Source organism: Budorcas taxicolor, chromosome 2 (genome assembly GCF_023091745.1).
Source record: "Budorcas taxicolor isolate Tak-1 chromosome 2, Takin1.1, whole genome shotgun sequence".
Lineage (NCBI taxonomy): Eukaryota > Metazoa > Chordata > Mammalia > Artiodactyla > Bovidae > Budorcas > Budorcas taxicolor.
This window is the reverse complement of record NC_068911.1, coordinates 35,191,488-35,203,729: the sequence shown is the minus strand read 5'-3', so window position 1 is coordinate 35,203,729 and position 12,242 is coordinate 35,191,488. Positions and strand designations below refer to the sequence as shown.

At 59.7% G+C, this 12,242-nt stretch overlaps 1 protein-coding gene across 1 annotated transcript; it reads right to left on the bottom strand.

The window, feature by feature from the left end:
- Positions 1-165: 165 nt before the first annotated feature.
- CARHSP1 (calcium regulated heat stable protein 1) lies at positions 166-11,682 on the bottom strand. Its single transcript, XM_052636437.1, has 4 exons — positions 11,582-11,682; positions 3,480-3,644; positions 2,699-2,821; positions 166-596 (listed from the first exon to the last, which is right to left on the bottom strand). Exons 2-4 carry the CDS (start codon positions 3,635-3,637, stop codon positions 434-436), a joined length of 444 nt encoding a protein of 147 aa, XP_052492397.1. The 5' UTR covers positions 3,638-3,644; positions 11,582-11,682; the 3' UTR covers positions 166-433.
- Between the last annotated feature and the right edge of the window lie 560 nt (positions 11,683-12,242).

Genomic DNA, 12,242 nt, shown 5'->3' with positions numbered 1-12,242 from the left:
CAATCTGGGGATTCTCAGCCTTCAATCCGGGGCGGGGGGCGGGACGGGGGCGGGGGGGGGGGCAGTGGGGGCGGGGGTTGTGGGAGGGACTGCGGGCCAGGGAAGCCGCCGACCAGGCCCCTGGGCGGGGCTCAGACCCTCCACTCAGCCACCAGGGAGCGCCTCTCCTTTTTCAATGCTTTTAATGTTTTTCAGATGGTGAGGTGTTGCTTGCGGTGGTCGGTGGTCGGAGGCTGTGCTGGTGGCCGAGGGCACCCCCGTGCCCGCCCCCGTCTCCAACCCCTTCCTCCAGGAGACACTTGACAGGGACTTCGCTCCCCCCCTTTCCGACGCCCCATCTCAAGCTGCACAGTTGTCCTCTCCCGTCTGGTCCTGCCTCCTCCTGCCCCGGGGCCTCCCGAGAGCCAGGGAGCCAGGGTGCCTCCGGCCGCTCCTAGGAGCTGACGACGTGGCCGGACCAGGTCTCGTGCTTGGTGCCCGGCGCCAGGTGGGTGATGACCACCTCCACGGCCTGCAGCTTCTCGTTCTTGGGCGGGATGGAGCACATCTTATAGGTGACCTCGTCGCCTTCCATGGGGACGTACTCCCCCTCGACGCTGCAGGGCGAGGAGAGACACTCAGGGCTGGCGCTGGGAGAAGCCGGGACTCCGGCCCTGGGGGAGGAGCTGCCCCCCACCCTGCCCCTGCGGGAGGAGCCACCGGGGCCCTCGGGCGTGACCCAATCAGCTCCTTTCCCGGGACCTCGGCTGTGGAGACAGAGATGGAGCCCCGCCCCCAGGGATGCTCACAGGGCAGTTACACATGGGCGCCCTGGGCCTTATGGATGGAAGAGCCAGGAGAGGCAGTCTTGAGCCTGAGAATCAGAGTTGGGGGATGACCCCGCGGGGGTTTCCTGAGCAGCCGCCACAACCCCCTGCCCGGTCCAGGAGTCCTGGAAACCAGGCTGCACCTCTGCTGTTCAGCTCCTCAGAATCCAACAGAGCTTTCCAGAAAGTCCTTTTCCCTCTTTTTCTACAGGATATGAGTCACCATCTCACCCGGGATGAAGAGGTCCCCATCTTGGTGCCCCCTTGGCTTTACCCACCACCCACCACCCCCCAGGAGGAACATCCCCTTCAGATCCTGAAGGCCAAGTCCAGTCAGCTCTCCCCTGGGACTATAATATGGCCTTGGCTGAAGAATCACATTGCAAATGGCGCTGCCGTCTTTGCTGTGGCCACCAGGAAGCTCAGGAGTAAAGGTACAGCCCCTTGCTAGCAGTGAAACCAAATGCCATCTTTCTTCTCTGCCCCAACTACCTGCTTTCCTTACTAATTTTTCTTGGCGCACTGTGTCTATCCTTGTCAACCACTACAACTCCTTCTGGAATAAGAAGCAATATAGATATGTATTTCTACATCCACATATGATTCATACGTATGTCAAAAGGCATTGCTTTAGCAGCATCCTTGTGTCTGCATTGTACAGGGGGTCTATGAAGACCAGGCATGTAGGGATGTTGGAGGAGAGTAAGAAAGGGTAACTCTCCCATCTCAGCAGACATTTGCAAAGGAGCCTAATTTCAAAACATGGTTTCTACATATTGTCAGGCCTGCTGTGTGGGGTATTTTGCCTGCCACTGACAAAAAGATTGAGGGGGTTGCTGAGGTCAAAGATGGGGATGGGGTAGGGGAGGCGATTAGGTCCGCACAAATTTGCAGGCTGCTTAGAATACCAGAGGTGGAGGCCAGCCTGCAGGGCGCCCTCCAGCCCCAAAGCCGAGGATGTGTGGGCCCCACCCTGGGCGCCCCATCCCCCCCCGCCCCAACCCTGGCCACCTTCTCTCCCCGCCAGGGTTTCCAGACACTCAGGAAGGAAGGACGTCAGTGAGCAAGTGGCAGGAGAGAGGGTCCAGCCCCACACTTCCTTCCTGGAGCACAGTTCAGTCAGCCCCCAGCCTCACCAGGGCAGGGCCCCCGGGGGAGTGCAAGCACCCACCCCCAGGCCAAACACAGGCTCACAGGACTCCCAGGGACACCCAGGCCTGCCTACCAGACACACACAGGCACTCAGACCCACCCCAAAGTGAAAGTCGCTCAGTCGTGTCCGACTCTTTGTGACCCCATGGAATACAGCCCATGGAATTCTCCAGGCCAGAATACTGGAATGGGTAGCCTTTCCCTTCTCCAGGGGATCTTCCTAACCCAGGGATCAAACCCAGGTCTCCCACACTGCAGGCAGATTCTTTACCAGCTGAGCCACCAGGGAAGCCCAAAGGAGGTTCTCACCTCACACAGACATACACACAGAGACGCGCACACACACACACACACACACAGAGACACACACATACAGAGACACATACACACAGACATACACACACAGAGACACACACATACAGAGACACATACACAGACATATGCACACAGAGACACACATGCGTGTACACACACAGAGAAACATGCAGACATATGCACACACAGAGACACACACGTGTGCACCCACAGACACACACACACAGTCACATCCAGTGTCTCACACGCTGCCACCACCACGTACAGGCTCACACCCCCAGCCCTGAACACTGTCACACAAGCCTGGCCCATACAACCTCATCACACTTGGCACCCACCCAGCAGAGTTCACACACTTCCCCTGCCTCCTCCAGGCCACAGCGTCCACCCTAGCCCCAGAGCACCCGGATCAGCTGCTGACTCACTCGGAGATATGCAGGAAGATGTCGGGACCGCCGTCAGCCGGGGTGATGAAGCCGTGGCCCTTGGACCGACAGAAGCATTTGCAGACTCCTTTGTAGACAGGGCCCTGGGAGGCCCGCACCGTCCTGACAGAGAGGGGAGAGCATGAGGGTCCCCCACCAGCCCTCCAGGACAGCCCCTTGCTCTTAGGGGCACACGCAGCTCTTTCCAGTTCCCACCCACAGCTGTGCCCCAGGGCATTCTGGGCAGGGCCACCATGTACAGTTGTGCAGGTTATGCACTGCACAACTCGGAGCCGTTCAGAGACCCTGGTGACAGTGAGTCTCTGAATGATGCTGGCAGACTTTTCTCAGGCCCCAGTGTCCCTGTCTGAGTAAAATCCCCTGAGCATCCCTCCCTCTGAAGGCTAACTTAACAGCAGCCTCCACATGTTGGCCTGAGCTTTGCACCTGCCAGGCGCCGTGTGGGTCTCCTGCAGCACAGTGGCCAATCTGCTACTGTCCCCGTTTTGCAGCTGATAAGGTCAACGGCTCCAGGGGAAAAGGGGCTTGTGTGTGGTTAAAGCCCGATGATCTAAGACCCCAGCGATTTCCTATCCCTGGCCACCCTCATCCCTCACCCGCAGCTCACGATAGGCTCAAGGAGGGGCCTGGGGGCGGTGCAGTGCGAGGTTTACAAGGTGCCTGCCCAGCTTCCCACCATCAGCCCTTTCCCAATCCACAAGTTTCCCATGTGATAGACAGGGACACGGAGGCGACCCATCTGGGGAAGCCCGAGACTCACGCTGAGAAGGTCCTGGTGCGGCGAGTGGGCAGTGGGCTCGGCACCACGTTGCCCCGAAGCGGGGACGGTGAGCGATCCCGGGCCTGTTGGGTGTCCAGCAGCCCAGCCGAGGACTGGTGGGTGGGGGGCTGGGATGGAGGAGGAGGCTCAGATGACATGGCTGACCTGGAGAGAGACGGGGGGCTCTCAGGGGCTCACGCCTTGCTAGGGGGGCTCTCCAGATGCCTCCCCAGGTTCACGCCGGACAGTGTGTCATCTGAGACTCGAATATTCCTCTGGCTGTGGAATGCAGGCTCCAGGCTCACTCGGCATGGACATCACCTGCTCCAGAAATGCACCCGCTCATCCCAGTCGGGGCAGGTGCCTGGTCTGTGCTCCTGTTGCAGCCGTGCACCTCCCTCTATGACAGCTCCACACAGAAACTCCACAAGGACACCACTGGCCCCCACTTTGTGCCCAGGACCCACAGCACAGGCTCTGGCACACTCGGCATGCATGCAAACTAAGCTGCTTCAGTCGTGCCCGACTCTTTGCAACCCTATGGACTATATAGCCCACCAGGCTCCTCTGTCCATGGGATTCCCCAGCAAAAATACTGGAGTGGGTAGCTATTCCCTTCGCCAAAGGATCTTCCCGACCCAGGGAACGAACTCGAGTCTCTTAGGTCTCCTGCATCAGAAGGCAGACTCTTTACCACTAGCACCACCCGGGAAGCCCTGGCACACTCAGGCACTTGGTAAATTCTTGTGAAAGGGAGGGAGGGAGGGAGAGAAAAAGGAAGGAGAGAGGGAGGGAGGCAGACAGGACAGGCAGGAAAGCTTCAGTGCCAATCACCTGGATGAGGACTCCGCCACTCATCAAACATTTCCCAACCCCTACTAAGTGCCGGGCACTATGGGGAAGGGGAAGCGAAAAAGGGACCCGCACTCAGCGCTCCTTCAGGAAACTCGGGGACACAAATCAGAAAGGGCTCGGACCCCAAGTCAAGTCCGCATCCAGGAGGAACCCTGGGGGTGCAGGGGGAGCAGGCAGGGGCATTTCAAAGGCAGCATCTCCAGCCACCAGGCCCCTGACTCAGATCCAGGCCCTAAAGTTCATTTCCACCCAGCCCGAGTCTTCGATTGCTGCTGAGAAATGGAATTCCCTCTGTGACCCCTAACATGCATCAGAGGCCAGGGGCAGACCCCGCTGGAGAGAGAGGATCTACATTCCTGTCTTGAGAGCAGCACATGGTCGCTGTACCCAACTTGCTGGTGGCCTTGGCTCAAGGCCATGATGAAAGAGCCAAAGCCCAAGACCCAAGGGCCTTGGCTGAGTCCTTTCTGCTGTCTGGGATCAACTCTGCACATTGGTGCAGCTGGGTGGGCGTCACCCAGCACCTGCTCAGGGTTGGTGTTGGGGGTTCAGGTGGGGCAGGTGCGGGCCCCGCGGCCCCAGGAAGGAGAGGAGCCTGACTAGATATCACCCCCCTTCATTCCCAGGATGTCACCCCCCCATTCACAGGGAGTGGTGGGGCAGGAGCAGCCCCGCTGGGTTCTGAGAGGTTCACACGAGGTTTTCATATTAAAAGCACAAGCTATCTTTTAAACATCCCAGAGGTTTGACCCCCTCCCTCAGGCAACGTTTCCAGCTAGGTTTGAGAAAACTTGCAGCTCTGACAACCAGAGCCTCCAGTCCACCTCCCCACCACCACCCCCATCCCCCGCCACTGCCCTGGCTTTCCTGGTCTGCAGGCATTCATGCGGCCCAGGGCACCAGCTTTCAACCTGCATCGCCCAGCAACACCCCTCTGCCCCCAACCCAAACCGTCTGAGAGCCAGGCCTGATTCTTCGGGGGACAGGCCCACCTCTGCCCCCCAAGAGGACAAACTGGCTCCCTCCACGTGGCCCCGCAGCCCCCTACACACTCCCCTTTCAGGACTCAGCTCCGTCTGGCTGAGAGGGGAGACAGCCAGCTGGCTCCCTGGAGGAAGCGACATAGTACCTCCTGACCCTTCTCTCAGCTGTGGCCGCGGCCAGGGAGGACCGCGAGTCCCGGGAGCCCCCACCTCAGAAAGGCCCCAGCGGCTTGGGGTCAAGGCTCCAGCATGACCCACCAGCACAGGTCATAGAGTCCTAGAATGTTCCAATGCCTGGGGTTCTGGGAAGGAGGCAGGTTCAGAAAAAGGGAGGGCCCCACACCCAGGACAGCCGGTGGGAACCACTGAGGCCTGAGGACACCAGGGTGAGGTGGGGAACAGCCCTCCCGACTCCCACTCAAAATCTCCCTCTTTTTCCTGCTGTCAGGAACCTCTGACTTTAAATCCTACCCTTCCAGCTGTGTGATCTTGGGCAAGTTACTTGACCTCTCTGGACCTTGGTTTCTGTATCTGGAACCTGGAGATTTTTTTTAACAGTCCTGACTTTACACCACCGTCAGTAAGTTGAAATGACATAATACATGTTTTAAGCATTCTGCACACCCTCCGCCCAGAACAAGTGAGCATTTAAGGATCAGCTACAATTGTTGTTATAATCGTCATCATAAAATCATTCAACAAACATATGCCTGATGGCAGGCCCTGTTTTTAGGCAGTAGAGACACAGACAGCGGGGTTTCCCTGGTGGTCCAGTAGTTAAGAATCCACCTGCCAGGGCAGGGGACACAGGTTCAGTCCCTGGTCTGGGAAGCTTCCACATGCTGTGGGGCAACTAAGCCCATGAGTCACAACTACTGGGTCCATGCTTTGCAACAAGAAGCCCGTGCACTACAAGGAAGACCCAGCAAAGCCAAAAACAATAAACAAACAAACAAACAAGGGTGGGCCATTTGTAAAACAGAGGGAGGTTCTTCCAGTGTGGAAACAGCCTGTGCAAAGGCCCTGAGGTTGGCAGGGGCAGGTGTGACTAAAGGCCAGCAAGAAGACTGGGGGTGGGGGGTCACTGGGGAAGGAGGGGTGAGAGGCAGGAGATGGGTGGGTGGAGGGACAGGCCAGCTCAGGAATTAGGGCATCATCGTCGTCCCCATGGGTCTCCACTCTTCTTGCTCATTTCCATCCATCTGACTGTTCCCCCTCCCCACCTCCCCGTAAAGCAGGTCTCAGTTGGGGCCCCCTCTGTCTCCTCCCCAGCCCCTTTGACTCTCTCAGGACACCCAGTCCAGCAGAGATTCCAGTGGAAGCCCCCAGCTTGGGGACAGAGCAACCCGAGGGTAACACGGAGTCCCTCCACGTCCTGGGCCCCGACACTGGGGCTGGGACAGAGCAGGGTCCCTCTGACCAGCCTAGGGACCGGGAGCCCCCACTGGCGTTCATGTGCACTGTGAGCCGGGCGCCGGGCACAGTCGTGCTGCAGGTGGGGGCTGCGCGCATGCGCACTTGCCAGTGGGAGAAACTGAGGCACGGAGGGCCGCAGAACCTCCGGGAGAGAGTCGGGGAAGGGAGCAAGGGGCTTCAACCACCACCCTGCCTGCGCCTCCAGAGGGCCATCCGTGCAGAGCACAGCTGAAGCTGGCGTAGACCTGGACCGGAGCCAGCCACCCCCACCGGCCTGCGGGGATGGGGGGCAGGGACAGGGAGGAGTGAAGGGCCTCTGTGTGGGAAGGCCTGGGTTAAAGTCCAGCTGTAAGGCAACCAGCTCGCGGAGGCAGGAGCCGGTCACCCAGGAGCCGGCTCTGGGGTCGGCTGCGGCCACCTCCCGCCCCAAACACAGATGGGGGCGTTGAGTATGCAGCACCCCCTCCCCCCGCCCCCGCCACTCTCACACTTCCAACCAGCAACTGCTCTCCCAGTAACGCCAGGGGGCGGGGCTTGAAGCTGGTCCTGGAGGAGGCAGGGCCCACCCTCTGCCACTAGCCACAGGTCCGAGACCTCTCACCTCCCTACAGCTTCATCAACTCTCTACAGCTGCAGGCAGTCTGCAGAGGGTCACCTGAGACTGAGGCTCTGGGCCAGACCTGAGATGGGCTTCAGGCTTGCAGCAAATTCAGACCAGGTGTCATGCCCAAGGCCTGTCACGGCTGCTGAGCTGTGTGCACACATTTCTGCATGAGTGCATGCACATGTGTATATGTGTGTGGCTGTGTGTGTGGTGCACGTGTATGTGTGCACATGCATGTGTGTGAAGCCAGGCACACAAGTGCATGCATACATGTGAACACCAATGGACTGGGCAGGGAGGGGTGCAGGGAGCCACCCCGCCCCCGGCACCAGAAAGGCCTTTACCCTGGAAAAGGGCAGGAAGGGTGCCTCAGCCCAAAATAGCCTGGGAATTTCCCACAGGCCCTGTGGGTCCTCCAGGAAGGTTTACAGAGCTCAGCTGGGCATCAGACTCTGGTCTTCCCAGCCCCTCTTCCACCAACCCACACATCCAGGGACTGGAGACCTACCCAGCCATGCAGAGCCCCTGCCTTCCTGCCCTCTCAGCCTCAAGCCCCACCAGTCATATCAAGGGCAAGTCTGAAGCTTCCCTGGTGGCTCAGTGGATAAGAATCCGCCTACCAATACAGGAGACACAGGTTCGATCCCTGGTCCAGAGGAGCAACTAAGCCTGTGAGCCAAAACTATTTAGACTGTGCTCTAGAGCCCAGGAGCCACAACCTCTGAAGCCCCAGTCCCTGAGCGCCTGTGCTCCACAACAAGAGAAGCTAAGCGATGATGAGAATTCCTAGCACCACAACCAAAGAGTAGCCTCCTCTCACCTCAATGAGAGACGAGCCCAGGCAGCAACAAAGACACAACACAGCCAAAACAAAATAAATAAGACAAGTCTGTCTTAAGTCACGGAACTGGTTGCTGACTCCAGGAAGGGATCCTTGGCAGTGTTGTCGGTCATGTACACTTTAGTGAAATATTTGCAGTTCATTTCACAAGGTTCCTCCATTCTTGGTAGTTTTCAGGCCCTTGATGGCAGGAAGATCGGAGTGGGAGAAAGAACTGAGCTTCTTTCTCAGCCTGGCAGCAAAGCCAGATCTCATCAAGCCTACTCTGAAAAATGGGGTGTGGAGCCTTCCCTGGGTTTCTGGATGGGGGAGGCCAGGGCAGGGTACCATGTTCAGATATCTCCTAGCCAGGGGGCCAGGCCCCTGCTGGCAGGTGGGAATGAGTTCCAGCCCACACAATGGGAACAGGACAGAACACTTTCTTAAGACAGATATAGGGTCCCACATTCTGCATTTCTAAGGAGCTCCCCCCAGCAAGGCAAGATTGACACCAAGTAGTACTGGTTATGGGGTGACTGGCCCGGCCCACCTCTCAGCCAGCATAAGAGGGCCACCAGATGAGTCACAAAGTCACCCTAGTCCACCCAGGTGCTTCACCTATAAACTGAGGCAGAGACGCCGCCCTTCCCCTCTCCACCTCCAGCGCAACTGAGTCCCAACCCCGCAGATTGGGGGCACTTGGGCCAAACGGGTCAGTAGGACAGCGGGGGTCCCAGGAAGCAGGAAGAGGTTCACGAAAAGAGCCCCGAGGCGGGCTTGGGGCGCATTGCCCTCCGCTGCGGCCAAGGAAAGCTGGGCTCAGATGAGGGAGAGAAGGGTGGTTGGGAGGGGGAAAGAGAGAAGGGGAGGGGAGGAGCCAGTGGGCGGGGCAAGGCGAGGGGCGGGGCGAGGGGCAGGAAGGGCGTGGCCAGGGATGGGAGGGGCTCGGGAGCAGGGAAAGGGCGGGGCCAGGGAGAGGGGAGAGGCTCGGGGCCAGGAAGGGCGGGGCCAGGGAGAGGGGCAGTGCCTGGAAGAGGGGCGAGGAGTTGGAAGGGGGGATCGGAGCCTGGCAACGGGAGGTGGGAGGGGTCGAGGGGAGTTGAGGCGGTGGAATCAGAGGAGGGGGCGCGAGGGAGAGGCGGCCTGGCTGGAGCTGGCCGCGCCCGCAGCAAAGAGAAATACGAACAAGGCACCGAGGTGCATCTGAGATGCCCGTGCCCGGGGTGGGGGGCAAGCCCAGCTGGGAACTACGGCCGCCCCGGAGTGCTGGGAAGAGGCCGGAAACCCGAGAACTAGCGACCGGGAAGCCGAGGCGCCCTCCGGCACAGCCCCGCCGTTAGCGTGCCCAGCCGGGCCCGGCCCGGCCCCGGGCCTGGGAGGCGCCCAAGCCCCTGTGGGTAACTCGAGGCCGATTCTGCATCTCCATCCCATCGCCACCCCCACCGCTCCAGCCTTCCTGTATTCCATCTTCGCCTCCATCCAGGGCTTCGATCAGACCTGAGTCTCAGGCCTAATTGTGCTCTTCGCTCCCTCTGTGACCCCTCTGGCAAGCGACCTCCCCATTCCCTGCCTCAGTCTCCCCATCTATCAAATGGGACGGTCCTGGTGTAGCCTCCCAGCCCGGCGGACAGAGGGTGTTGTACAGGAGGGTGCCAGATACAACGGCTTCAGGCAACAATAGTCGAGCCGCTAATGGTAGCACTGCCAGGCTCCGGCCGTCTAGAATAATCCCTCCCACGTTCGTCTCTGCTGATGGGACACAAATCGAATGCCCTGAATGCCCTGACTCTGCCGCTCGGTGAGACAAAGACCGTTCTCCTCTCGAGAGGGCCTCCCTCTTCCCCGCCCAGGCCTCAGAGCCCGGCGATGGGCCTGGCCCAGCTCTTCCCGAGCATCTACTCGGGGCCGGGCTTCGCGATACTACAGGCCCTGTTTCTGCTCCGCTGGGGTCCGGGGAGGGTGATAAAGACCGCAGCATTAAGAACCGCGGCCATCAAGGCCGCCCGGGAAAGGCGAGCCTAGAGGGGGTTTGGAGAAGGTCCCTGGCCCCGAGGAAGGAGCTCCTGCTTCAAGCCCTACAGGGGCCATGGGGAAGTCATTCCTAGCAGAGGGGTCTGCAGGGGCACAGGTTCAGGGATAAGGAGGGAGGGCGGGTGCCAGAAAGGGCCTGGGACGGTCTGGCTGGGGGAGAGAGATAACAGAAAACTCTGGTGAAGAGTATGGGACTGAAAACACAACGAGGACATCAATAGGCGATTTTAAGCCCGGGGTTGATTTGAACCTGTTTTTACAAGATCCCCTGCGTGCAGGGTAGAGAAAAAATATTGGAGAGGCAAGACTGGGAACGAAGAGACCAAGAAATATATATATATATATTTTTTTTTTTTTCAAGGAAGTAAAAAATGTAACAGTAGCTAAAGCTCTCCCACCCCAGTCCTAGGTCAGCTATCTCCTTTTATTCTCACACACCCCTTTATAGCCGCGAAACTTACATCCCCAGCCTACAGATGAGGAAACGTAGGCTCAGAAAAGTTTTCTATGTTGCAGTGAGACCCTCCTGCCTGTGGGAACGCAGATCGTGCCTGGAGGGGGCTGAAATCCAGCCCCCCACCCCACTCCTAATAGAAACATCCACTCCAACCCTAGATAAGCTATTGGGGGCTTCCTTTTTAGAAATCAAAACAAAAAACCGTTGCATTTCCGGCCTGAAAACTTGGGCTGCCAATGAGGCCCGCAGGGAGGGAGCCCGTGGGCGCGGGTGAAGTTTCTCTGCACGGCCTCGGGGGCCGCCCCCCCCATCCAGGCGCAAACACCCCGGGTGAGCGCCCGGCAGCTCCTCCTCCCTAGAGGCGGCCAATCGCACGGCGCCAGGATGTCCCCGCTCCCTCCCCAACCTCCTCCCAAGGCCTGGCAGCGGTCCCACCACCGAGCCCGCAGCTGCCGCGGCCAGGCCTGGCTGGGGGACTGGCTCCACCTCCCCGAGCAGCGCCCCCGCCCCGCGCGCCTCGCCCCAGCGCCTCGCGAGTCACCCCATCCAGCTCCATCCAGCGAAAGCAAGGGGAGGGTTGGGGGTGAGGGCGCGGGAGGAGTAGAAGAGGGGTTTTTTTCTGCACCAAGAAAACAGGTGGCCAGGCGGGAAATGCAACCAGACGTCCGCCCCAAATCCCTCGGGCTGCTGCCACACCCACCATCCTCCAGGCGGGGATGAGTAACCCGCGCTGCCTAAACAGGCCACTGCCGCCCGAGCATTTCCGAGGGGCCCAGAGACCTAGCCGGCGAGCTGGAAGACCCCCCAGAGTGGGAGTGAATGGGGGGCAGCGGGGGCAGAAGAGGCCGAGGTCCCATGCCGGAGGGTCTTGGGCCTCCCTCAAGGCGAGGGCACCCCCACCACGCCCTTTCTGGGGTCCCCAGAGAAGCTCCCTACCTGACTATCCGCTCCGCTCCACCAGGCGCTCAGCTTCAACTGCGGGGAACAGAGCTGGGGAGGGGGCGTGGTTGGCGGGGCGGGCTCGCCGAGCCCCGCCCCTGACCCCCGCCCCCGGGAGCTCTCGGCCAATGGGGCCGCGGCCTCGAGGAGGGGCGGGGCGGGCGGGACCAGTCCCTACGGGACCTTTGTGTCCGCGCGCGGGACTGGCGGGAGTGCTGGGCGCATGGCCTGGGGCGAGTGGGTGGGGGGTGGCCCGGGCTCTCGTCTGTGCTGCACACCCCCGGCCGGAAGGCTCCCGTGAAAAAAGGAGAGCATTTGGTCGTCGCGCCCGAGCGAGTCCCTCCCCGAGCCGACGGCGTCGGATTTGATCCCCGACTTGATCTTTGCTCCAGAATCCGGATGGGCCCCGGGCACCTCCTCCGTTTTAGCAGATAGAAAAACATAAAGGAATGACGGAAAGGGATGAAGAGAGTGGCCGAAGGGAGAAAAAGCAAACCAAAAAAGTGCAAAGAAAGAAAGAAGAACAACGAAACTGGGAGAACTGATTTCGTTCCTTTTGTTTTGGTTTTAGTTTCAGCTCCTTGAGTCCTCTGTGTCTGCAGGTAAATGAACTTACTCCCATCTTACAGGAGAGAAAACCGAGGCACAGACAGGTGAC

Coding starts and splice junctions, on each gene's coding strand:
- CARHSP1 (XM_052636437.1), bottom strand. CDS start 3,637: ATGTCATCTGAGCCTCCTCCTCCATCCCAGCCCCCCACCCACCAGTCC. Junction 2,822..3,479: donor CGCACCAGGACCTTCTCAGC/GTGAGTCTCGGG, acceptor CCTCTCTGTCAG/GACGGTGCGGGCCTCCCAGG. Junction 597..2,698: donor ATCTTCCTGCATATCTCCGA/GTGAGTCAGCAG, acceptor CTCGCCCTGCAG/CGTCGAGGGGGAGTACGTCC.